The sequence below is a fragment of the Ailuropoda melanoleuca genome, chromosome 15 (assembly GCF_002007445.2).
Source record: "Ailuropoda melanoleuca isolate Jingjing chromosome 15, ASM200744v2, whole genome shotgun sequence".
Taxonomy (NCBI): domain Eukaryota; kingdom Metazoa; phylum Chordata; class Mammalia; order Carnivora; family Ursidae; genus Ailuropoda; species Ailuropoda melanoleuca.
The window spans coordinates 83,452,635-83,480,172 of record NC_048232.1 but is presented as its reverse complement, the minus strand read 5'-3'; the positions used below and the strand labels follow the sequence as shown (position 1 = coordinate 83,480,172).

Here is a 27,538-nt window from a genome sequence, read left to right as displayed (position 1 = left end):
TAAGAAACTTGCCCAAGATGAAGAATTACTGAGACAGAACTAGGACCACTGGACTACATTGTCTACATTACTGTCTTGGCAGTAAAATAACTGAATGTAAAAAGTTAACCAATTCTCTTTTTATGTTCAGATGAAATAATACCAGAATACCCAATCCTTCTATTTTGGACCACTTCCTAGCACAGTAAGCTTAAGTCTAACAGATGCAAATAAACAATACTTTTACCTACATTTAAGTAAAACACAATCATTTCCCCAAATGTCCCGTAATTAGTCGGTAGTGAAACTGGTATGTTGAGTCCTATTTCTAAAATCCAATTTGATTCAAAGTAGGGCCATTTCATTAGTACAGACCCTCCTCAATTCACCTGGACTACTACATCTCCTAACTGGTCTGCCTTTCTTGGATCTTGTCCTTCTTCTTTAGCTTATCCTCTATAGCTATACTGCTTCCAAAGTGATCCCTCTAGTCCTTTGCTTCAATGTCCTCAAAGGTATTGTCAACCAACTCAGGTCTAAATTCAGGATCTGTCCTTAACTTTCCAGCTTCCCACACTAACACTATATACCTAGAATTTTCTTTCACAATGCACTTAAAACTCTAGCTTAGCACCCTTCATGATCTGGCCCCTGTCGATTCCCCTGGCCTAATAATCCTTAAAAAACATTATTGCAGCCACACCTGAAGACCCCAGCTATTTAGTCTTAACTTTAACAGTATTTACTTTTGAAGACACAGTTCTCTTGTCTAAAATGGCTTTTGTCTGCTTCCATGACCTCAAACATCACTTACTCTAGGAAGCCTTCTAATTCTCCATCCTTGCTGATTCTGATGCAAACGCCCCTCCTCAATGCTCCCATGCTTGTTTTCATACCCATGACACTGCACATAATTCCTAATTAGTTTGCCAGTCTACTATAAACTTTTGGAAGGCAGAGATTATTTGTTATTTGACTTTATTTCCTGCTGATTACATTTGGATATATTTTGAAGGTCAAAAGTCAACCAGTCTGCCTTTTGATTAGATGCAGAGAGTAAAGAAAAAAGAAATTAAGAGGATTCTCAGGTTTTTTGCTCGAACAACAGGATGGATGATTGCACCATTAAATGAAATTGCAAAGACTGATATCCAATATTTATTGGATATTCCAAGAGTACAAATAGGCAATCTGAAGTTCGGGGGTAAAATAACAGGCTAGATATATAAATTAAGATTTCGTAAGCACAAACGTGGTATCTAAAGCTTTGGGACTGGATACTACCTATTGAGACTGCTTAGATCAAGTTTAGTTACTATTTTAGTGTGAGAAGGAAAAGCACAGGAGAAAGGAAGAAAACTAGAGGAATGTGGTATTTAGGAAGTTAAACAAGTGTCTTAATAGAGGGAAGTGCTCACCCGTGTCAACTGCTGCTGAATACAAGGAGGCCAAAAGGACAAGCACAGGATTTGGTAACATAGAAGTCACTGGAGACCCGGACAAGAACACTTTTAGTATAATATAAAAGATGAAAACCAAAATGGGTAAAGGTGGCCAAAAGGTACAAACTTCCAGTTATAAAGTTCTGGGGGATGTAAAGTATAACATAGTGACCATAGTTAATGATTCTTCATTGCATATTTGAAAATTGCTAAAAACAAAGATCTTAAAAGTTCTTATCACAAGAAAAATGGGGTGTCTGGCTGGCTCAATCAGAGCATGAGACTCTTGATTTCAGGGTCGTGAGTTCAAGCCCACATTGGGCACAGAGTTTACTTGAAAAAAAAAAGTTATCACAAGAAGAAAGTTTAACTATGCAAAATAATGGATGATAACTAAACTTCTTTTGGTAATGATTTCACAATGTATACATGTATCAAATCATTATACTGTACACCTTAAACATATATGTCAATTATATCTCAGTTAAGACTGAGTAGTCTTAGAAGCCAAACTGGAGTGTGCCAATAAAATAGGATGGAAGAAAGCAGAAACATCAAGCAGAGACAATAATTTTGAGAAGTTTTATTACAAAGAGATCAGAGAAAATGGTACAGCAGCTAGAAGGGCCAAGATCAAGAGAGGGGGAATAATTAGAAGCAAATCCTTGTGTTATATCTTCACATTCTACTGAAGTTAGTTTTTCAGTGTTTCTTATAGAAATTCCTTCAGAGCAGAATTTTCTATTTTCTAACTCCTGTCAGTATCACAGATTCTTAATACATATTTGTAGAATGTCTAAAACCTGAACTCTTAAATCCTGGTCCAAGAAATGCAATAGAGTAGAAAGAGTAGAATTTAGAATCAGACAGATGCAAGTTCAAATAACAGATTGTTCACTAATAACCTAGGGAGCCTTAGACAAATTTATCTTTAAGAACCTCAGGTTTCTTATGGGCACAAAATATTTTGCTGGAATGCTATTAACAAATACATGAGAAACTATGTGTAAGTCACCTGGTATTGAGTTTGACCTAAAGAGAGTGCTCAAATAATGCTCAATATTATTATCATTATTATTTTCAATGGCAGGCAAATCTAATCATGTGTATGCCATTCATACATACATGTAGATATACTGTAGAGAACTGAAAATCAATCTGAAGTAGCTCTCTGCCCCAATCACGCTACTGTTTTCTTTTTTTTGAGGGGAAGCACATATCACATTATTTTGTTTTCTTATTATTTATATTCTATTATAATGTAAACCATGAAAACCACAATTTCTTGTTTAATACTATTAACATCAGTGGTTAAAACTGTGTCTTGCACAAAGCAGGCATTCAATAATATATACTGAATATGTAAGTGTATAATTTTCAAAATCTTTAACTACATAAGTAGTAAACTGTGAAGTGGATAGACACCATCATCTCAAATCATTCAATACTGGCATGCAGAAAGCTTGTATATTACGCTATTTCAGGAAGCTTTCCCTGAAACACCCTCAGTCTGGGCTAGGGTGTTTCTCATGATTGCTTAGCATCCACTGCTTCCCCCATCGTAGTCCTTATTACACTGTAATCGAGTTGTCTGTGTTTCCTATTGAATTATCTCGTCTGAAATAAACAAAAAATGTCATCTACTTGAATACTTTTTTACGTAGTTCATGATTTCTTCATTTTTCAAAATCAAAACATAGAATTGGGAAATAAGTTATTAAGGCTCAGTAGCCTAAAGGTCATATTATGCAAGGGGCATGCTGTGGCCATCAACAACAGGTCCCACTAGTTTATGAGACATTGTTTGAGGCTTCCAGGAGAATATAGGAGGAATAGTCCAGAGGGTCGGGATGGCCTGGTAGGACTCTAGACTAGCTCTATTTGGAAGATCTAGTCCCTACCCCAACCCCAGAATGACACCATAATGCAAACCTTTCTGACATAAGCTTGTAACTCTGCTTGACACAATCAGTGTCCTAATGTCTCCTACCAGTGTTCATGGTAGTAAGTGTCTTCAATGTAAAAATGTGCCTATTTGCGGTCACTGCCTCTACCACCACCGTCAGGAGAGCTTGAACTGAGAGGAAACTACGTTCTCACGACTCAGACCCGGAACACCCTCTTCCAACAATCTGTTAAAACATGGTGGATTACTATGAAGTTCTAGAAGTGCAGAGATATGCTTCACCCGAGGACATTAAAAAGGCTTATCGTAAAGTGGCACTTAAATGGCACCCTGATAAAAATCCAGAAAATAAAGAAGAAGCTGAGAGAAAATTCAAAGAAGTAGCTGAGGCATATGAAGTATTATCGAATAATGAAAAACGGGACATTTATGATAAATATGGCCAAGAAGGATTAAATGGTAGAGGCAGAAGTCATTTTGATGATTCTTTTGAGTATGGCTTCATATTCCGTAAGCCAGATGATGTCTTTAGAGAAATTTTTGGTGAAAGGGACCCATTTTCATTTCATTTCTTTGAAGACTCACTTGAGGACCTTTTAAATAGTCCAAGAAGCTCCTGTGGAAGCAGAGGTACAAGATCCTTTTTTGCTACCTCCAATAAATATCCAGTTTTTGAGAGATTTTCTTCATACGATATAGGATATACACCATATGGTTCACTGGGCCACGAGGGCCTTAATTCATTCTCCTCCCTGGCATCTGATGATAGTGGGATGAGCAACTACATATCTGTTACAGCTTCAGGTAAGATTGTTAATAGCAGAAATACAAATACACAGAGAATTATTGAGAATGCTCAAGAAAGAGAAGAAGTTGACGATGATGGTGAGTTGAAGTCCTTCCTTATAAATGGTGTGGCAGATGAAGACGGCTTTGTGGAAGAATGCAGTTGGAGAAGAAAGTCATTCAACAATTATTCACTGAAGTCCTACAGCCCCAAACATGTAACTCAATATACTTTTGTGGATAATGATGAGCAAGATATACCTTGGGTCTCTAGCAACTGCAATCCCTGTATTTTCTCAGTGGGATTCAAAGAAGGTGGTAAGAGGATAAAAAAGAAGCATAAAGAGGTGAAGAAGAAGTCAACCAAAAGGAATTGTTAAATTGACTCTTCAGACATGTTATGTTCATATAACAATTGAACACGACTGTGTGTGTGTTTTGGTTAATCAGAGTTTTGTAGATAACATTTGTTTAAAACTATACTAAGATTATGTTTTTAACATGTTTAGCAGCATTGTGGACATTTGTTCAAAGGTTGTTTGGATTAGGTATGTCAGAAAAAGATGAGCTTGTGGTGACAGTGATGTTAAGAATTTGGAAAACAGCAAATACCATTTCACTTTTTTGAGCTAAACATTCACAAATCATAGAGTTTTTTTTAGCAGAGTTTGTGATCTATTTCATTCCTTTTATGTACTTGAAACTACTATGCAAACTTCTGAAATGAGTATAGCATTAGGAGCTAAAAATTTATTAAGATACACAGGTTCAAACTATATAATTATTCATGAAATGAATTTTTCCCAATAGAGGTAGAGCATTTGACACATAAGTACACTATAAATAAAAATTGAAGTACAAAATATTTTAAGCTAAAAAAGCCAGAATTATATTTGCACCCCCATGTTTACAGAACTTATTCACAGTAGACAAGAGGTGGAAGTAACCCAAATACCAATCAATGGATGAATAAACATACATATGGTGAAATATTATTCAGCCTTAAAAAGAAAATCCTGTTACAGGCTACACGGGTTACATATACATGGGTTAATTTTGAAACATTATGGTAAGTGAAATAAGCCAGTCATAAAGACAAATCCTTATGATTCTACTTACATGAGGTAAGACATTCATAAAAACAAAGTAGAATCATGGTTACCAGGACAAGGGAGGGAAAGGTGGTGTTAATGGGTCTAGTTTTAGATTTCAAGATGAAGAGTTCTAGAAATCTGTTTCACAATGTATATTTAGAAATGATTAACATGGTAAATTTTATGTTATGTGTACTTTACCACAATTAAAAAAGAAAACTAGACTTATCCTGGATTTCTCAAAGCACTGTGGCTATTTCATGTATGGTAGGCCTACAGTCAATCACTCCAGACAGGAAACTTTCTGTTTTCTTTTTTTACAATATACTATGTACACAAGATCTACAAAGACATTAGTCTAAAACACCAACTTTAGCCACTATAATTTAGGGTTATAATGGAAGAAAAATTAGTTACAGATACATCAGACATTGAGCAAGCAGTTAAGCTAAATGTTTGCAAACATTTGCTTATTTTAAATGAACTTACTTTAATTTCAACACAATTACTTCTTAGTTTCTTCTAATTATTTTATTTTCAAAATACATTACTTTTCAGCCTATGATTTTTATTCATTCTTTCGTTCATTCAATGGTATTTTTTGAGTACCTACTATTTGTCAGGATAGCTGTCACAGAGCTTACAAACTGGACAAAGACAAAAAACAAGTATTAAGTAAAATATAATGTTAGTCACAGGAGCTAAAGAAAACAAAATAAGAGGGGACAGAAGTTTTAGAATACAAGGGTTGAAACTGTAGTTAAGGTAGCCAGAGAAAAATGGTTAACATCTGAGTAAAGATGTAAAGAAAGTAAAGGAGTTAACCATGTGGCTATGAGGTGAAAGAGAATTCCAGAACGAACAGCAAGTGAAACGTCTCTAAGGCCAGATGTGTAAGGTGTGTTTGAGGTTCACAGAGATCATCATTGTGAACAATTAAGAGAACAAGCAGATGAAGTCTGAAAGGTAACTGGATGTCAGATTACACACAGACTGCTAGATCACTGTATGGACTCTGTTGTTATAGGTGGGACGGGAAGCCACTGGAGGCTCTGAGCAGAAGAGTGACATAATCTGACATATTTAAACAGGCTCACTCTGGCTGTTGTCAGGTTTTTGTTTTTTTTTAACGATTTATTTATTTTAGTGGGCGGAGGGGCAGAGCGAGAGGGAGAATCTCAAGCTGACTCCCTGCTGAGTGCAGAGTCCAACGTAGGGCTCTATCTCACCACCCTCACATCATGACCTGAGCCAAGATCAAGAATCAGACACTCAACCCACTGAGCCATGCAGGCATCCTTGGCTGTTGTCATTAAGAAAAGACTCAAAGTAAGCAGATGTAGGAGGGAAATCAGGCTACTGCTAGAATCCAGACAAGACACTGTAATAGCTTGGTCCAGCGTGGTGGAGGTAGGGCTGGTGAAGACTGATCAAATTCTGGATATAGTCTAAAGGTAGCGCCAAGCAGAATTTATTGACAGGCTGCATATTGGGGATGATAGCAGTCAAGGTTTTTGGCTTTGGCGACTGAGAAAAAGGATTTGCCATTATCTGAGATAGGACAGCAGGTGTTAAGTTTTGGACGTGCTACGTCTAAAATTCCTGAATTTATTAACTGAAAAGAAATTTCTTGGATTGACTTGCATCCTGCATATTTCTCACCACTGAATTTTTTTTTTTTAGCGATCCATTGATATTATTTTAATCTTTTTTTCTCTTAGAAATGTAATGACTGCAAATTTTAATGTGACTAAAAGATGGGAGCAAATAATCTAGCAGAACTAAAACCCAATCACCTTTGGCAAAATACAGTTCAGTGACATTTAGCAATGTAACAAACCTGGAAACCACAAAAGATTTTAACATCTACTCTATAAATGACTGCTATAGTAAAATGTGAGCTTTTGCTGAATTTTGTTTGATTTTTAATTGGTAGGTGGAGAGGAAATTCTATAAGAGGGACTGGGAATGATTTGCATTAACTTATTTTCAGGGAGCACCTGGGTGGCTCAGTCAGTTAAGTGTCTGCCTTCAGCTCAGGTCATGATCTCAGGGTCCTGGGCTCAAGCCCCATGTCAGGCTCCCTGCTCAGTGGGGAGTCTGCTTCTCCCTCTCCCTATGCCCCTCACCCTGCTCAAGCTCTCTCTCTCAAATAAATGAATAAAAATCTTAAAAAATAAAAAAATGAACAAATATTTTCAGGAACTAAAGTCATAAAAGCTTAGAGTATTTTAAATGCTACTTTTATAAAATGTGTTATCTAGTAAAGTTTATCTCTCATGTATCTGGGACTACTCAGAGTTGAAAAAAAAAACAATTTTCCAACAACAAAACCAAAAACCAGTGTTTCTGAAAATTTAAGTATGCAACAAATGACATGCCCTCCAGTCCATTTTTCCACTCTTAACAGATAACTAAAAATTCAGATTTAATCTTACTCAATAGCTTAAAATTATCCAATGGTTATCTACTGCCTAGAGGAATGGGAATATAAAAGACCTTTCATGAGCCAGCCACCAGCTTTTCTTCCTAACTTGGTTTTTTAATCACCCCTTCCTACACCTTATGCTCGAGCCCAAATTTTTCCAAAAGGGTTCCAAGGGATACCAGTTCAAGACTCACCACAGAAAAAGGGCCCCATGGACAAATACAGTTTGCAAATTACTGCCAAATACCTTTCTTGGAGACTTGAAATTAGTCTATTATGGCCATGATGAAATGCAGTACTCCCCAAATTTATTTGACCACAGATCCATTTTGGTGTAACACCTACTACATGCCTAGGAACGTATTTCAAAAAAGCTCCTCCAGGCTTACTGATGATTGAAAAGTTTTGTTCCATGCCTTTGCATATGCTTCCTCTGGCAAGATGGCTCTGTTACTCTAGTCTGCTTGATAAAAGCCTTTTTCAAGTCTCAAATGTCTCCTAATGTTTAAGGGCATGCCCACATTTCCTCTTGGCCTCTCCCTGTTGCCAGGAAACGCCTATCACTTTTTCCTTCTCCCCACCTATGTTACTAAATGTAGTACGTTATATTACAATTACTTGGTTTCTTTGTCTCCCACGATGTTAGAAACTATGTTCCATGCTCATACGTGGTGCTCAATGTTTGTTGAATGAATTAAACGCAAACAGGTTTTAAAAAAATTACTTCTTCTTTAGTCAATGTTTTCACTTTAGGATTGCATGACTTTCACAGATGAGAAAGTTTCCTATTGTACTCAATACTCTGTACTACAGAGCCTTTTTGAAGAATGGCAACCAAGAGCACCACAGACATGCAAAATTCTATTTATCAGCATCTCAAGACAGAATTTTCAATCTGAAACTTAGCAAAATCCCAAATGACATTTTTTTACGACCCATTACTGTCTTTCTTGAGCCCCCATGCCACCTGAGTCAAGACACTATTAGAATTCATTGCTATACTGTCATTTAACTATTGCTTGTCTATCACCCTGACAAGACAGTGAGCAACTCCAGGGAAGCGGAGATTCATCCACACGACTACTAAAAAGTTACTGAATGAAGAGAACGTTCTTTTTGGCTCAATAAAAAGTTCCAAAAGGACTCTACTAACCCAGAGTTAAGACCTAGTGGTGGTATAACAGAAAAAGGACTAGACGGTGATGATACAACTGAAATTGCTTACTTGCAACTTGTGATCCTGTGTTGATTTCAGTTCAGTAACATGAGGATAACTTACCTAACTTATTGGACTTGTGAAGATCCAAGGAGATCATCCATTCAAAACACCAATATATATATCATGGTGTTAATGCTAGGAAGTGGTTAAATTTACTTATTTAAGGCAAAATGAAGCATAACGAATGTATTTTTCAAAGATCTTGGCATGCGTAATCCAAAATCTAGCGTTAAAGTTTCATGGGGTGCCTGGGTGGCTCAGTCATTTAAGCATCTGCCTTTGGCTCAGGTCATGATCTTTGGGTCCTGGGGCTGAGGCCCAGATCCCACTCCATGCTCAGCAGGGAGCCTGCTTCTCCCTCTCCGTCTGCTGCTCCCCCTGCTTGTGCTCTCTCTCAAATAAAATCTTAAAAAAAAAACCAAAAACACTTCCATTAATAATGTTTCTTCACAAAGCCTCAATAAATTAAAAAAAAAAAGTCACAAGCGAAAGATGGTTCCAGCTCTAAACCATAGGTTGTAGCTTCTACGATTGGGACTAACTACATATCTATTCATCTACTCCTATGGCGAGGGACAGCTTTCTGCAACTTAACCATTAGAACCAAAAAGCAAATTCTGTGCACTGGACAGTGGTTACTTTTTATTTTTCACAGGGAAAAAAATCTTATAATTACCATTCCACTTTCATTAAAGTAGATCGATGTAAGAAATACAGGCCAAGACATAGATTTGATGTCAAACACCGTATGTTCTGCTTCATACATTGTTCACCTATTGGCCAAAAACCCTGAAATACGATCCAATGGCAGATCCGCCCGAAAGGTAGTTGATTCAGCTTTCACTGATGGAGGTTTATGTTCACTAGATTAATTGTTCGTGATAGAGTACACCCTAAAACAATGGTCCCCATTATTCCTGGACTCCTTCATCTTGCCTTTACGAATTGGGCTTTCAGACATTAAAAAGCCCCGGAGTGTTTCCAAGCATTATCTCTTCCGAGAGGAACTGCTCAAAGGATTTGTGTTACTAAACGTGTTTCTTGTACATGCTGGAGCCAGCTCTCAAGTCAACTCTTGGAAAACACGAAAACAGGATTTTAGGGTAACCTAACAGAAACAAGAGCTACTTGATGTGAGACACTTCGTTATCTACGCAAGTGAAAACTGACACAACTTCTACGAGTCCAAGTAACTTCGAAGACAACCCCTCTGGGGGTCGGCACACACTTTTCTCTCTGCAGTCATTCCGGCTTCCCAGAATACCTCAGCGTTAGGGAGAACACAGGGCCCACCCTTTTCCAGAAGCAGCAGGTAAAGAAGAAATCCGAGGAGCGCACAAAGGGTTTGGGAGTGAAAGCCCCAGCAGGAGAAGGGTCCGCCGAACCAGGGATCGCCTGAGACCAACTTGGATCCCTCTGGGGCGCCTCAGGTTTCTCAGAGAGCAAGCCCCGGAGGGGACACCGTGGGAGATGAGTCTAACCTGAGAGGCAGCGGGCGCTTGCTACGGCGGGAACCAGCTTAGTTGCTGAGAGTAACCAAAGCATGACGGCCTCGCTCACGCGGCAGGAAGAAGAAGAGAAAAACAGCCGGAGAAGCGGCCCTCGGCAGAATTGCGTCGCCAGGAAACCAGGCCAAGCGCCCCTCCTCTTCCGGCCAGTGCAGTTCGCCGGGCTTTCCTTTCACAGAGGCGCTGAATGCTGACGTCACGCCCAGAGCTGTGAGTGACGCTCTTCCCGGAGGGCCCGTTTGGTGTCCTGTCGTCGTTCTCCACTTAATGCCCACACACACAGAATGTCCTATTTTAAATGACTCCCGGCAGGGGCTGATATTTCCCATCTCCTCGAAAGCACCGTGTGGGGGGATTGATTCAGAGAACTTGCTCAGATATAGACTATAAGAATGCATGCGTAGAGCGGCAGGCAACAGCGTGAACAGCCACACTTCTAGAAGGTTCTAGGAAGTGCGCAGGGGCAGAGGCGGAGGGAGTAGAAATGAACGGGCGAAGGACCCGAGGTCACGAGACCGTTGGGTAGGAGGAGCCAGCGGCCGGGGAGGTTCTAGTCTGTTCTGCCTCGCGGCAGCCGCCCCCTTCCACACGATCACGCTGAGCTAGTACCGCGCCAGGAATCCGGCCGCAGCCTCAGTCGCGCCTGCCGCCTGCTACCGCCTCTGGACCATGGATCCCCGCAAAGTGAGCGAGCTTCGGGCCTTCGTGAAAATGTGTAAGCAGGATCCGAGCGTTCTGCACACCGAGGAAATGCGCTTCCTGCGGGAGTGGGTGGAGAGGTGAGACCGGGGCCGAGGACCGTTGGGGGTGGGAAGAGGGACGGCCGGAGGGGGAGCTGGGCGGGAGCTGGCGTTGGGCGGACTTGCAGAGAGCGGACCAGCAGGGAGCTCCGCCGCGAGGGCCCGCCGAGTCGCCGCCTGTTCGTGGCTCTCCCTGGCCAGGAACCGGAGGCGACTTCGGGGGCTAATGGAGGATCGGGAAGCTTAGATAGTACAGAGGTGGGGAAGGAGGCGGCACAGCTGGGTTCACCTCACCCTGAGGTCCTCAGGGGTGTGTCTTGGGCGAAATATAAATGCAGACGATTGCATGGATTTTGGCGCTGTAGACGTGGGGGGTGGGGGCTGCAAGATTTCGCTTTCGCGTGGAGTTGTTTTTCTTGAAATCTCGTGTCTTGCTTAGGTCGCAATGACACGTAGCTGTTTTACGCACTACGTTTTTAAGTAGTGTTTTAAGGAAAATTTGTTATATAATGAGTTATAATGAAATGGTAATTATTAGATTACCTTTAAATTTACAGCGATTGTAACTGCGTAAAATTATTTTGGTAATCACTTATTGGTACCACCGTAGTAGCGGTGCCATCACACTGAACACTTGAAGAAAAATGATTTTTCAAGAACCAGCATGTTACCATGATCTATTCTTGTTATCTTTAAATCTAGAGTGCTTCGCTACGTACGGAATTAATTGAATAGGTATTTGCCAGATGGTAGGAAACCGTATAAGTGCAGTGTGCACTAAATAAGTGATACAGATGAGTAAATACAGAAATTTGTTTTGGTATTTACTGTATAAGAGATTAATATTCTTCATATTGAAGGAGAACTTGAGGGAGAAAGGGAAATTTTCCCCAAGACGGTTTTTTAAAAATCAGTACTACTGGTGAGGAATTTAAATGACACACAAATCGCACCTCATGGTGATAATAGCGACAGTGCAAAGCAGTGTGACTCCTTAGAGGTACTATCCTAAATATCGATCTTTTTATTTTAGTGATATTTTTATAGGGGAAGATGAACCCATAATTACCATATACTTTAAAGAATATTTCTTTCAACAAACTCTTTTAAGGAAAAACTTAAGTTAAAATCTGTCAATGTTGTTTGTGGTGGTATAATTTTTTTCCTTTAAGAAGTTTCTTCAGTTTTTCTCCTCCATTAGTTTTCTAGCTATGGTAAGGTTTTGCGCGTGTTATAAATGTAAAATTCCGAGATCACTTACAATTACTGCAGTAACTTAAAAACTGTCGTTGATAATAGTTAACAAGAATACCATTTTATATCAGGAAAACCTACAAGATGCTAATTTCAGGACTAGGAGTTTAGGCCTAGGTTGTAGTCGTTTTTTTTCCTCTTGAATAACTTGGTAATCCAAACGCTTCCCTTTAGATATTTGTGTATTTTTAACCTTTTATATTTACTTATTAGAGGAAAGAGCCTACAATTAAATTGTTTATGAAATTTCAGGTAAATCTGATCTGTATACCACAGGAAGAAATGGTTGATGCCAGGACTGAACATTATATTGAGTATACACAATGTTTTGTTCCACTGCTGGAGAGGAAAAAGGGAGCTGTGACGAAAAAGCTAAAACAAATCAAAGAACAATATAATTTGTGCTGGAGTGATTATGACTATGTAGAGAATTCCAGTTTAAGGTCTGGAAAATATTGTCAAACATTATTTAGAAAGTATTTAGTATTATTAGAAAGTATTTATGTATTTGTTTTTTTAACGTTTCACATAGGTAATGCCATTTTTAAATTATTTATTTACTTATTAGTTGTTCATCTGTATTTTTCTTGTGGCATCCTAAATTTTTGGTTTAAGTATAGGATGAAGCATCTTGGCACATGTAGGGGCCCTATTCTGAAGCTTTCACTATCTCTTTATTTTAATCTAAACTAAAATTTTTGTAGTCTTTGAGGCTTTTGCTTGAAGTGCATCAGCTTCTCTCTGCCTTCATGTCAGCCTTCTTAAGCGCAGGATTATAGAAGATTGGGCTGAATGTGGAGACTTCTGGATCCAGGAATGTTCTGAGGCCTAATCCTATAAGGGCTTCACAAGTTGAAACCATATCAGAGTTCTTCTGTGTTCATACTAGATTAGTAGTGGGTACCCAGGCTTAGACATTGAAGAATAGTTTATTTAGTCTGCTTGTGTATTTCCCAGAATTTTTACATTGCTTATAGTTTAAAATTTTATTTGATGTTAAGAATTTATTTAACAACCTTTTAAATTGGACAAAGAGAAATAAAGAATTTTTTTTGGCTCAGTCAGTGAGGATCCAGGGAGATAATGATCTTTTCAACAAATACGTTTTGGGGTATTTTTGTTTTTCTTTAGGACGAAGCATTTTTTGACACCATTATTTCATTTTATGGCAATTTAAGATCAAAGGGAGTATCTTTGTGTTATAATCTTCAGCACAGCTCAGGGCACATGGCTTTTCAGTAAATTTTTTTTTTTTTAAAGATTTTATTTATTTATTTGACAGAGATAGACAGCCAGCGAGAGAGGGAACACAAGCAGGGGGAGTGGGAGAGGAAGAGGCAGGCTCATAGTGGAGGAGCCTGATGTGGGGCTCGATCCCTATCCCATAACACCTGGATCACGCCCTGAGCCGAAGGCAGACGCTTAACCGCTGTGCCACCCAGGCGCCCCTCGGTAAATATTTTAAATGAAGTGAACAGGATGCACTTCTACTCTCAATGAATTCGGAACATAGCCCCCAGTTTTTTGTGCAGGTGCATAATAGTGAGTACTCAAAGCAATTTGAATATATTAAGAGAATTATGAATGAGGTATTGTGTGATTCCATATGAGGAAGGTCTCTGCACTAGCCCTACTTGGCAACATAAAAACCTATACTGGCAAAGTCCAGTTTGCAATGCTGGGTAGGAAATTAGCTTGTTTTAAATCTTGGAAGCCTTAAATGAAATTTTTGTACCTATAAATTGGTCTTAACCTTCTGGTAGTCGACTGGAATTTGGAATGTGAGAAACTCTAAATGTAGCTTATAAATAACCTTCTTGTGTTCTTTCCCTCCCTATTTTAAAATTAAAAAAACATTTTGAAACTTGCAGGAAAATTGCAAGTACAGTACAAACATTTTTCCTGAAACAATTTCCAATGTTGTGCCCTCAGCTCCATTGTGTATTTCCTACAAGGAGTCTCCAGTACAACCACTGAACTCAGGAAACTAAGAATGATGCATTAATGCTATCTAATTCTCAGAATTACATGTTGCCCCTTATTGTTGTGACTCCTAATCTCTATTCTGAAAGAATCCTTCGATCTTTCCTTGGTTTTCACGAACTTGGCAGTTTTGCACATTACAGGCCAGTTATTTTGGACAATTTCCTTCAATTTAGGTTTGTCTTACCTTTCCTAAGGCTTAGATTTAGCTTAATAGTTTTTTTAAAAAGATTTATTTATTTTAGTGAGAGAGAGCGTGAGCTCATGGGAGCAAGTGGGAAGAGGGGCAGAGGGAGAGGGAAAGAGGGAATCTCAAGCAGACCCCAAGCTCGGGGCTCTGCCTGGAGTTTGATCCCACAACCCTGAGATCACGACCTGAGCTGAAACATGGGATGCTTAACCAACTAAGCCACCCAGTCACCCCTAACATAATACATTTCTTGATAAGACTGCCCCTTCCCAAAGTTTTAACATAAGTTAGACTGTTTTGGCTGTGTTTGAATGTCTACCTAAAGACATTCCTGAATGTTGCATTTTGAAGCTTAAGAAAAACATAGCTTAAGAAGCCCTGTGTCTTCATTAAAACTTAACTGCAAAAGGGATGCCTGGGTGGCTAAGTTGGTTGAGCGTCTGCCTTCGGCTCAGGTCATGATCCCAGGGTCTTGGGATCAGGTCCTGCATCCAGCTCCTTGTTCATCAGGGAGCCTGCTTCTCTCTCTGCTGCTCTGCCAGCCAACTCTCCCTGCTTGTCACCCTCTCTCTCTCTGACAAAATCTTTAAAAAAAAATTAACTGCAAAGAACTATTGTTTGATTACTGTGCTCTTTTGAAAAGTGGTTTTTCTGTAGGTCAGAATTTTAAAGAGTTTTGTTTATATGCCTGTTTCTTTTTTTTTTTTCTTTTTTTTTTTTTTTAAAGATTTTATTTATTTGACAGAGATAGAGACAGCCAGCGAGAGAGGGAACACAAGCAGGGGGAGTGGGAGAGGAAGAAGCAGGCCCATAGCAGAGGAGCCCGATGTGGGGCTCAATCCCATAACGCCGGGATCACGCCCTGAGCCGAAGGCAGACGCCCAACCGCTGTGCCACCCAGGCGCCCCTATATGCCTGTTTCTTATTAAATCATTTTACTTCACTGAATTACAGACTTAATTAAAACAATTTTTTTTCATGTGGGAACCATTTGTCGTTAAGGGTACTGAGTAAGTGAAGATTTTTGTCACTATCACGTTAAACCGAATAGGTAAAGTGCAAATTTGTCTTGATTGGTGCTCAACAATAAATTCCTTCATTTGCTGTTTTAGATTTATAGTTTCGCTTCATGTTGGCTTCATTTTGAAAGTGAAAAGGCAAGCCATGGGGTGGGAGAAGATAATTGAACACATAAAACTGACAGAGGGCTATATGCAAAGAATACCTACCGATAAATACGACAATCTAATAAAAAGCTGGATGAGAGTTGAACTTTACACAAAAGGCTATTCAGATGGCTGATAAATAAATGAAAAGGGACTCAACTATAATGAGATGCCACTATACATCTATCAAAATGGCTAAAATTTTAAAGATGGACAATAGCTAAATGTTGGTGTAGGTGTGGAACAACTGGATTTAAAAAAAATTACTGGAATTCTTATGCACTGCTGATACAAGCGTAAATTGGCAAAAGAACTTTGAAGAACCAAATCCATTTCCCATTTGGAAATCAATATCCATTTAAATCCAACATACACATTACCTTGTGTCCAGAAATTCCACCCACCTGAAATGAATGTAAACAGGGATGTAACTTTAGTTACAAAGAATTAATACCTGAGGGTGTTTTGAAGTAAATTCCTTTCTATTTTTCCAAGTGAATAGATCTCTTTTTTTTACATAAAAGTTGATGGCTTTTTTTTTCTTTTTTTAAGGCAAATTTAAGTCAAGTCTTTGTGACCTCTAGTTTTCACTGTTGTGAAGAAGTGCACCTAATCCATTGAACGTTGTAGTCACTGGACTGGTGCATGGGGCCCATTTACTTCAGAGTCGGGCCCAAATGCAGCATGTAGCACTAATTCTTCATAGTCTTTTTTTCTCCCTTGTTTTTAAGTTATTTGTGTGTAATTCATGGTGTTGCCATGGAATATTTGGGAAAGGACTTAAAGGCCAAGGGGGAAGTATTAATGGGTTGATTGTAGAAGGGATGAGGAGGAAATCTATACTGTGAGGGGCAGAAAGAATCTTTGTAGGCCCCAGTCAAAGGAAACAAACATTTTGAATTATTATACTATGACTTCGTAATTATTTCATAAACTGATTATTTGAATTTAAGTGAGCTCTTACTAAAATTGAAGTTTTGTATTCAGTATACCAACCGAATTCTAAACTAACAACTTGGACAAATGATTTTGTCATTGCATGTTTTTCTGCCTCTACCTCTGGGAATGGGCACAGAGAAGCTGTATAATTATGTTTATTAGACTTATTGAGGCAAAGAAGGGGTTAGGTTTTCATTAACCAGTATGCTAAAAAAATTGTTTTAAGCTAAAAAAAACTTAATACTGAAGCATTCAAATTGAGTTTACTCATAAAGATTTGAGAAAGTAACCATCTAAATATCTTTTTTTTCCAGTGTAAAAAAATGTTGCTTTGCTCAGTGAATTTTAATTTTCTAAACAAATATCTTTTTTCTCATATTCCTCAAGCATGGGGGGTAAAATACCACCTGCCACTCATAAAACTAAATCAGAAGACAATATCAAGGTAAGTTATGAATTTCATCTGTATGTTTAGTGATAAAGTACTATAAGGTTTTTAAAGTGCTGCTCTCAAATTACCACTCCTGATTTCCTCAGCATCACTTGGAAATAAGCTTTTTGTAAAATTTCTAATTGGACATAGAGTATCTGTAATCTGATTTAACACTGAGAATTTGGGGTTGAATATTCACTATGTTTGAGAATAGAAGCTTGTGTATGTTACATGCATGACCTGTGGGTGGTAAGCTCTGGGACTGTGTGCGTTGTATAGTCTTTCTCATCATTGCATCTTTAGCACCTAGCACAGGGTTTTATGCATTGTGGGTACTTGATTAAAATTTGCGAAGTAAATGAAAACTAATCCAAATCAGTAAGTCTTAGGTTTTTCTACCATATCACGTGAGGGTTATTTCTGAGTATGAGTCAGCATATTTGCCCAAAAAAGGTGTGTAAGATTAGGAAGAGCTTACCAGTAGCCGAAGTTTAGAGATGGGGTAGGTGTATCTTTAAGAATGCTTCCTTCAAGAGAAGAACGGGGTAGGGGGGACAAAAAAAGACTTCTTCGGTTGGCTATCAAGAAAGAAAGCAGAAAAGAGCCTGCCACACTCCTTTAAAGTGGGCAGAAAACCAGCCCTAACAATGGACAGAGGAGGGGGTTAATGCCACGCCAAGCTTCCTAGCTCTCCAAGCACTCATTTTAATTTCATTTTTATTTTTATTTCTGATTCTCCTCCAAAAACCCTTCCCATTCTTTTTCCCTTTCCTTTCTTCCTTTCCTTCCTCCCTTCCTCCAAAAGAAAATGGCTCCTTCAGAATTCTTCTTTCTCCTATTTTGTGTTTTCATGTCTAAAATACTTTGCCCCAAGTTTCCTTCCTCCCTCCCTCCCTCCCTTGCTTCCTTCCCTTTTTTAGAGAGAGAGAACACGAGGGGAGGGGGTGAACAGAGAGAGAGAATCTTAAGCAGACTCCAAGCTGAGCATGGAGCCCTATACGGGGCTGAATCTCACAACCCTGCAGTCATGACCTGAGCCGAAATCAAAGAGTCTGACTGAGCCAACCAGGCACCTCTCCGAAAGTTTTCTGATCAGCGGTCTTAAACTGATAAGAAAATTTACTGTTTTATTTTTTAGAACCCTAAACAAGGTTTATCTATCTGGATATGAAATCAGAAGTTCTGTCTTTGAACAAGTGAAGTGAGAGAAGTTAAAAGCCTCAAAACTAGTTATTCTTGTTTTAGAAGAGTCATCGTCAGGGTTTACTAGTTCCTGATAGGGTACTTTTGATAGGATACCTAGATAGGATATTTTGCCATGGGTAAACATGTATAAAGAGAAAATTATATTTAATCTATGTCTCTGCTAAAATATTTTTGTGAGAAAACATTCTGATTTGGCTTATATGTTAAAGCATCTGATACCTTGCACATGGTAGGGTCTCAACATATATTTTGTAATGAGGTAGGGTTTTTGATTCTAATTTTTAAGAATTACAAAAAGTAGCAAATAACTGGTTACATAATTTATACTAATAAAGTTAAATGAATAGATGGGGCATGCTGATTGGGATATATTCTTTATGAAACACAGCATTGTTAAATGGAAAGGTCAAAGTGCAGAGTTGTCTTATATCTATGCATTGAGAGTATCTGATGGGAAGGAAATTTGGTTTTCATCATGTGAACCTTGAAATTCATTCAATTCTCATCATTTGTGTATTATAGTTCCATTGTTCCGTATTTGAAATTCCAAATTCAAAACTCTTGAAAATGTAAAAGATTTTTAGTGTATTTGTTTGGCAGTAAAGCATAATCTGAACAGATGTGAGGCTATTTATAGTTTGTATCCCACTTACCGAACGCTCAGACTTTATTTTGCAGATGTAGTGATGTGTTCATTATGGAGAGTTGTGGACCACAGTGCCTGTTGAGGGTGCCACATAAGTGTGGGTTATGCATTTGTATTAGCTTCCTACAATCCAGTATTTTTTAAATTCTAAAACTTGTTTTAAAAAGTTTGGAGGAGGGATTGGACCTATTCTTAATTTAAAAAGAGAAAACAAAACTAAAACGAGTTTACCAAAACAGTGTAAGAAAGGGTACATTAACAACTGAAATACAATGTATGTGAACAGTTTATATATGTTTTTATAAATTAGTGTATATATTGGGTGTGTTACTAAATACTGAAAGCATTGTTTGCCTTCCCTTTGCTAGGAAGAAAAAACAGATAGTAAGAAGGCGGAGGAAAACATAAAAACAGACGAACCATCAAGTGAGGAAAGTGATCTAGGTGAGGAGGATGGTGTAGTTAGTTTGTATTTGATAATCTCATGATAAGATCCTGTGCTGATTTTTACTAAATTGACTAAATCAGAGCTAATAGAAGTGTAATGTAGCTGAGCTACATATGAAATTTAAAATTTTCTAGTAGCCACATTTAAAAAATTAAACAGATGAAATTAACTCAGTATATCTAAACTAACATATCTAAACTATTAACATTTCAACATGTAATCAGTATGGAAAAATTATTAGTGAGATCTTTTCCTTTTTTTAATACCGTCTTCAAAATCCAGAGTATATTTATTATACTTAACAGCACATTTCAATGCAGATGTTAAATGTTATATTTTTGTGGAAATATTTGATGTATATTCAGACTTAATGAAATTTGTAGTTGGGTTGCATACCCAAGTTGTTCTAAATATATGTAAAAGTTTTCCAATAATTGAATCAAGTACCAGAAAATTATTTTCCTGTTACTGCTTACATCCACATTGATAAAACTTGTTCATTCTGGAAGAAATGGTAGCCATTACTTTGGTTGTTTTTTGTTTGCGAGTTTTTGTAGGCTGCAAACTAACAAAAATCTTTTCCTAAATTTGGAAGTCCTTTGAAACTATAAATATATATATTCCAGTTATTAAATGGGCAGTCTCTTAATTCATAGACTCTGTCTAAAAGCTAAAGAAAGTTACTTGTAATTTTTCAAATTTTGAATCAATTAATCTTTGATACTGTTAGAAAGGACTTCTTGTTTATGGGCTTAATTGACGATCTTTCACTTTTTGTAAAATATCTTTTTCAGTCTTACAATTTTCCAGCAATTTCCGTAACTATGATAATGTCTTACCATCTCTTCATCCAAAAGCATTTTCTTTTTTGTGTATGAATTAAGCTGTTTTATAGTTAGACAAAGTTACAAGTTAAGTTCCTGTTAAAAGTTGACTAAAATTTTTTTGTTCGACAATTCTAACTTGAGGTAGATAATTTCAGTTTCATTCTTTTTTTTTTTTTTTTAAGTTTATTTATTTAATCTCTGTATCCAACGTGGGTCTTGAACTCACGACCCCAAGATCAAGAGTCACATGCTCTTCGGACTGAGACAGCCAGGTGCCCCTCAGTTTCCTTCTTTTTTGACTGTCAACTGGAAACATTAAATTCGCTCAATTTGCTAAAATGTCCCCTAGCATTGTCTGTTATTTTGAAAAGTTTTTTATATTGAACAGTTATTTTGTTTTCCTTTACTGTAGCAAATTACAGTTGTCAGTCATGAAATTTATGACATAATCTCTTTCTAGTTTCTTTCTTTGCTATTTTGGTTGTAGTGCTAGCTTTTGAGTTTTGAGTCTGCATCAGCATTGTGCCTTTATCTTAAAATTTATTTGCAAAAAAAATTTTATTATGATTTACATCATCACTATAACTTGTGCTATCTGCATAAAATATTTTTTAAAACATTACATTGATGTGTAGAGTAAAATATTTGAACTGAATCATTTTGTTGACACTGACTAAATCAGTGGTGTCTCTGTGTAATACTAGAAACTGTATACTTGCCAACATTCCCATTACAAGACAGTGATAAATATCCTAGATGATGCAACAGTTGAAATGAAATGTAATCTTAACAAAACAATAAAATAGTATTTAATGGGAAAATATTTTACAGTGCATCAATTTAAATAAGTTAACATAAAGTAAAATACTTAGGTTATCGGTTGGAGTGGCCATAGTTCATTAGTTCTTAAGAGTCTATGTAACTAACTAGTAGCTGTTGTATTGGACAGCACAGGTCTTACTGTCATTTTCTTAATTTTGGCAGAAATTGACAATGAAGGTGTGATTGAACCAGATACTGACGCCCCTCAAGAAATGGGAGATGAAAATGTAGAGGTAAGTTCAGTGGCTTATTTTCTGCTTGTTGTGAGGAATGTGAAGGTCCCACCTATTGCAATGATTTTATGACATAATTCAGGAAGAGCACATACTAAATCCTTCTCTGACTTAAGGTATTTAGGAAAGCATTTTATTTTACTACTTAAAATATTTGTGAAAATTTCCATTATTTTTAATCATACTCTAACAATATCTGAAATCTTTATTTTCTGTTTACCTGCTTTTTCAGTTTGCATCTGTTTTGACTATTCTTTAGACTACAGAGTTCACCTAACATTTATATTTAGAAGTGAAATTGCTTATTAATGGGATATCTAATATCCCATTGTCTTCCAAAATGGTTTTGTCACAGTGGGTACAGTTTTACCTTCAAGGTAATAAGAATTGGTTCTTGGGAGGGGGCTTACAACCAACCTTAGATATTACAGTGGTTAGTGGTCTTCCAAAGGGTTATAACATATATGCAATGTATCTGTGTGGTATTAAAATGGAATGGGGAAGTATTAAAAGTCTCAAATGCTCTTTGGGGGTTGATAATGAACAAAGTCTTGAGAAACACTGAAATAGTGTAATAGTGGTTTAGAAGCTTGGTTCATGTTCTCAGCAGCACTTGATACTAACAGATTTCATCCTTGCCAGGCTTACTGTGTGAAATGGTATACCCTTGGTGGCTTTTAATTTGCTTTTTTCCAATTTCTGATAAAGTTGAGGATATTCTAATGTTTATTAGTCATTCACAGGTATTTGTGAAGTGCTGTTGTGACTTTTCCCATTTTTCTTCTGGGTTGTCTTTTTTCTTACTGATCTATAGTTCATTTTATGTTCTAGAGACTAACAGTTTATCATCTGTATGTGTTCCACATATCTTCTGCTAGTTGTGGCTTGTCTTCACTTTCTTTATGTTATCTTAATAAACAGAATCTTTTAGTACAGTTACCTAGATTACTCTTTTATATATTTATTATGCTTTGTTATCTTAAGGTTATAATTGCTGTAAAAAAAATCATTTTTTCCTTCTGAAAATTTTATGTGCTAACCTTTCACCTTTAATCTACCTGGCACCACTATTAAAGAATTCCTTTTCTCACCAGTGCAAAAATACACTGTTTCCATATATGTCTGGGTCAGTTCTGGTGTTGTGTTTTCCTTGTCTAATTTTTTTCCATGTGCTAATGACCCATTGTCTTACTTTGCTTTATATTAAGTCTTGTTATCTGGTAGGGGGACCCCCCCCCAACAATTTAGGGAGTATTTTGGCTGTTTTGTTGGCCTTTCTTTTTCCATATAAATTTTAGAATATTATCTATTCTGCCCCCCACGCCCACCCCAGTTAGAAGTGCATTAAATCTGAAATCAAGTTAGGGAGAAGATACAGCTCACTGTTGTGATTAACTACCCATGATTGTGTATCTCTCTAATCTTTAGGTCTTTTCTGATGTTTTTAGATAATTTATTAGCATTTTCTCCGTAAAGATTATGTGTACCTTTAAGAACAAATATAGGTACTTTTTGTCACTGTGAAAGGAATTTTTAAAAATTATGTGTTCTATTGATGATGCTGTATCACTTTGACGTGTCTAGGTTTGTAACACTGTATTTGTGCTACTTGGGATGTATTGGGCATTTTAAATTCTAGGGTTAACTTTCTTCAGCTCTGGAACATTTTCATCTAGTATCTTTCAAATATTGCCTCTTCCCCATTCTCTCTACTGTCATTCTGGAGTCCTAGTTAGATATGTATGAGATTTTTTTCACTAGTAAATTCTGTTTCTTTATCACTGCCAAATTATGTATGCTTTCAGTCATTTGGCTGTTGATGTTTGAATTTGAATGCTCATTTTTTCATCTTTATGTCTTCCTTTGATTCATTTTAAAGTATACTTGGTTATTTAAAAGTCCCTTTTTTCTTACTCATTTTCAGAACTTGCCTTTATTCTCTTAAGCACATTATAAACTTTGTCAGACTCTTACTGGGTTTATTCTTTTATTTTTCCTGACTCTTGCTCGTTGAGAAGGTACCTTGTTTACTTGTGGATGGTGTGTGTAAATGTGTGTGTATGTGTGTATTTTGACCGTGTGTTTGTGCGTGTATGTGTTGGAATTTTGACCGTGAGTTCTTTGACATTTCACCTGGAAAAGTTATTGAGGCCTACGTAGAAGCTTTATTCCTCCAAAGAGGAAAGTGTTTGCTTCCATTAAACTGAGTTGGACCTACCAAGTCAAGGACCATTTTAAATTCTCAGCATGGTTTTTTTTTGTTGTTTATGTAACTATACAAGTAGTGGAAATTCCACAGGAAAGCCTAGCTTATCATCATGAGTTTACAGGGGAAATTTTTTTTTTCTCTTCTTGCTACTTGGCTATACCTTTCTTTGGGACAGGTTTATTTTTGGTTTGCTGTTATGCTTGCAGGTAAGGCATTGGGGATTCCAGGTTTATTGGAGGGTGTCTGATTAGACAATATGTATTCTCTTCACTTGAATCTAGATTTTCTTTCATGTGTCCTGCACTACATTTGAAAACAGTTGTGAGGTCACCAGTTTTGACACCTGCTGAAAGGGTGAAAGCAGATGGAGCATTCAGTTCCCTTTCTGGTGTCAAGTCTTTATTTAATCTTGTTCTCTGAGGATTTCTACATTCTTAGGTCAAAGATGGCTTTTACACTTACTCAGGGCATCATGTGTAACATATTGCCACAAACTGAAACTGTCTCCCCCCGCCCCCCAATTTGGCTTTGTTAGGATGTCTTACTATCTGGTAACGTGTGTCTTTGTTGTTTCCTTCTTTTTAAAAAGATTTTTAAACTTTTAGAAATTTTTGTTGGAATTACTTCAAATTTATTGAGTAACTTGGAGTTGGGTTGAAGTATTTGAAAAAGTCTTTCCATGAACATAGTATACAACTTTAGTAAATTCTTTAGTAGAATTTTACTTTTTTTTCCTGCTTTGAAAGTCTTGCATGTTCTTAGAGTGGTATCTTGTTTTGACCTGTTTTGTAACTAATTTTTGCTGATGTGGAGGAACTCTTGGTTTTCTATGTTGTTCCTGGGTTTCTGAGGACCTTATTAAATTGTTTTAGTAGCTCTGATAACCTGTCACGTCTTGGGTTTTCTAGGTAAACTTGAAGACAGCTTGGTGTTTCCTTTCAATTCTCAAACCTGTCAAATCATTTTCTTAGTGAATTAGCCAGCACCAGTAATATTTTACACAGTGGTTGGTGATAGAGTAGATATTTTTGCCTTTTGTTAAAGAAATTACTTCTTAACTTTCCATTTAGGTGGGATGTTTGCTGTACGTTTGTGTTATTAATGATCAGTGTACTGTCAGCATCTTGTACAGTGTTCTGTACAGTATAGGTACTCAGTAGATGTTTGTTGGAACAAACGAAGGAGACATTTCACTTAAAATTTAAGTCTAACAAGAACTAGCTTTAGTTATTTAGTTACATCTTTATGAGGAGATTGAGTTTTAGTATTTGGAAGACTAGAAAGGAGTTGGTGGGACAAAGGCAGGAACATCTGCTTAGGTTGGTTGGGATGGAGGGAAGGAAAGGTCATGTCTAAAAGGGTTGGTAGTGAAATTTATTGTTTATATGAAAGATTAAAGCTCATCCTGTGTAATTTCTTACTAATCACTTACCATAGTTACCCTCTTGCTCCCTGGAGACCAGAGAAGAATGAATGAAAATGGGGGTTGTGTGTACCCCATCTCTAAGAAAGCCCAAGCTGCTTCCTTCTCTTTGCTTTCTCTGTTACTTCTAAGTTGACCTACAATTTCCCCCTAGATAACCGAGGAAATGATGGATCAGGCAAATGATAAAAAAGTGGCTGCCATTGATGCCCTAAATGATGGTGAGTGATTTTTTTTTTTCCTCTTTGCTATATTTCTGTGGTAGTATGAATATTCTCTTTTCCCATGCAGCAACTGTTAAATAGTGGGAAAGTGGAAGGGAACTTTGTGTATTGAGTATCTTATACTGGAGCAGAAAGCGTCCTGTTCTCTACCCAACCATTCCCACCTTGATAAAGAGGCTGAAATCATTCAGGTATCAATTACCTTGCCTCAGCACATGGACACATCCTGATGGGACTGAAAGACTCCTTTCCTGACCAATCCTGCTGTTTGTCCACTGAGGAGAGGCTTTAAGATAAAGGTGAACGTTTTTCAAAATAAGTAATGTTATTAGAACAGTGGCTCTTAACTTTTTATATAGCAGCATCCTTGACCAGTGACGTCCATTGGCATAATGTTCTTATTCTAATCTTTGTGTGTTAGACCCTTTTCAGAAAATCTTTCAAAGTGGGAGAATGCTGGTAATAATTTAGTAAGCATAATATTTAATCAGTTATAATTTGTAAGAACAGATCATTTCTTAGCTTGGGTAGTATGCAGACCCCTTCATAGCTTTGTGGTAGTGTGTCACAATGCTGTTGTGAGAGAGCTTCTGCTCTCTAATGCTGATGTGCATTTGGACTTCATCCGTAGACTTAGAAGATGACAAAAGTTTTACAAAGTTCAGTATTGATTGCTGTTCCAAGTTGGCACATTGTACTTGCTGTCTTTTTTTGTAATCTTACCACCTTCTTAGTTTAGGTCATTATCACATGTTTATGCCATTGCATTAGCCTTAATAGTTTGCCTACGTGAAGTATCTATTTCCTTTATTGCTTTCTATTCGCTGTCTCTAGATTATTCTTTCTTAGAACCGCTTTTTATTTTCACACATTCCCTTGCTTGTGATCTCTGACTAGCTTTTGGCATACTTTTTGAGGATCTTCATCATAGCACTAGACCTGCTAGAGTCAGATCCCATGTATTGCCTTCCCAACCTTGTTCTCTTCTTTTTGAATATTAACCTTCCATTACAGCCAGACCTCCCTGTCTTAGAATTTTCCTATACTTCTGCTCTGCTGCTGCTTTCTAAAGCTCTTCTTCACCTATTTCAGCTTTTAATTCATACCCATCAACTGATCCCAGCTACTTCTCTTCCTGGCCATTCCTTTCCCACACTAATCTTTTAATTTTACTACCACTTACGATTTCTATTTATCCAGCATTCATTTTGTGCCTCCTATATACCTGATGGTTTATTATGTTTTAATGTGCATTATTTCATTAAGACCTCACTACTCCCATTTCACAGGTTAATGAATAATTTGAGGGATCAGAGGGGTTTTGACTTGTGCAGGGTCTTACTGTGCCATAATGTCAACTACTTGTTTTTGTCGCTTATTTTGGCATATTGTCTTAGTTTTTTTAAATTTGTTTTATTTATTGCCTAGCAGTTTTTAATGAAGATGAAGCTGTTGCTGCCATCTAAAAAGTCGTGTTCTTGTTTTCCACTTTTCTTTATAAGCCATGTTCATGTATGAATTTAACCTCATTCCAATTTTATTTTATTAAAGATTAATTTTTTTTGAGAGAGAGATAGTATGAGCGGGAGGGGCAGAGGGAGAGGGAGAGAGAATCTCAAGTGGACTGCACACTGAGCATGGAGCCTGACTCTGGGCTTGATCCCAGGACCCTGAGATCATGAGCTGAGCTGAAACCAAGAGTTGGACACATAGCCTAGTTCTAATTTTAGAATAAATGGAATCTTATAGTACATCCTAAAGGGATAAAACATTAGTATTCTAAGCCAGGGATTGTAGATTCAGGCCCTACCTGGGGTTGGAGGGGCAGAAATATAATTAAATACTGAACTTAGGAAGCCAAAGTGCCTGGGTTTGAATCCCAGCTCTGGCACTTACCAGCTAAGTAAACTTAGAGAAATTATTCTTTGTCTCTGCTTCTGTTTCCTCCTTTTTTTCCTTTTTTAAATAATTTTTCTTTTTTATTATTTGAGAGAGAGTGTGTGTGCGAGCAGGGGGAGGGGCAAAGGAAGAGGGAGAGAGAGAATCTCAAGCAGACTCCATGCTGAATGTGGAGCTTGATCTCATGAGCTGAGCCAAAACCAAGAGTTGGACGCTTAACTGACTGAGCCACCCAGGAACCCGTTTCCTACTTTGTAAGATAAGGATAATGATACCTTCCTAGTATATTGAGTCGTGAGGGATAAATGAATAAATATGTGTAATGTGCCTAAAATAGTATCTAGCACCATTGTTATTATTAAGGTCTTGGTATTACTAAAGTGTCAATAGTCATAATTTAAGTAAGACCTTAGTAAGTCTTTCTAGCTGTCATGTTATTAAAAACATTATTATGCCTTTTCAGTTTAGTATATTTATTTAAAACTTACACGTTCTAGGCAGTGTTTTAGATGCTGGATATACAGTGAGAAAAAC

The 27,538-nt window shown here is 37.4% G+C and overlaps 3 protein-coding genes across 7 annotated transcripts in view; 2 read left to right on the top strand and 1 right to left on the bottom strand.

Annotated features, from left to right (window-relative positions):
• The window catches only part of XPNPEP3 (X-prolyl aminopeptidase 3), a 34,184-nt gene extending 23,438 nt beyond the window's left edge, over positions 1 to 10,746 (bottom strand). The window contains exon 1 of one of the 4 annotated variants that reach the window (XR_004620654.1): positions 10,336 to 10,746. Coding sequence is in view for 2 of the 4 variants with exons in the window: in XM_034643542.1 (XP_034499433.1) it covers positions 10,336 to 10,399 (64 nt within the window). In the remaining 2 variants the exon portion in view is untranslated. The other 3 variants (XM_034643540.1, XM_034643542.1, XM_034643539.1) reach the window with 3 other exon arrangements.
• On the top strand, positions 3,564 to 4,493 carry DNAJB7 (DnaJ heat shock protein family (Hsp40) member B7). The gene has a single exon (XM_011234505.3). It carries the CDS (start codon positions 3,564 to 3,566, stop codon positions 4,491 to 4,493), a length of 930 nt encoding a protein of 309 aa, XP_011232807.1.
• A 137-nt stretch (positions 10,747 to 10,883) lies between the features above and the next one.
• Positions 10,884 to 27,538, top strand: part of ST13 (ST13 Hsp70 interacting protein) — a 31,204-nt gene continuing 14,549 nt past the window's right edge. Inside the window, exons 1-5 of one of the 2 annotated variants that reach the window (XM_002927024.4) lie at positions 10,884 to 11,141; positions 17,022 to 17,079; positions 19,288 to 19,363; positions 21,179 to 21,249; positions 25,036 to 25,102. In XM_002927024.4, coding sequence (XP_002927070.1) covers positions 11,032 to 11,141; positions 17,022 to 17,079; positions 19,288 to 19,363; positions 21,179 to 21,249; positions 25,036 to 25,102 — 382 coding nt within the window. In that variant the 5' untranslated portion in view covers positions 10,884 to 11,031. Of the gene's footprint in view, positions 11,142 to 11,225; positions 11,361 to 17,021; positions 17,080 to 19,287; positions 19,364 to 21,178; positions 21,250 to 25,035; positions 25,103 to 27,538 lie in introns of those variants that run through there. The other variant, XM_011234502.3, reaches the window with a different exon arrangement.

Coding starts and splice junctions, on each gene's coding strand:
- DNAJB7 (XM_011234505.3), top strand. CDS start 3,564: ATGGTGGATTACTATGAAGTTCTAGAAGTGCAGAGATATGCTTCACCC.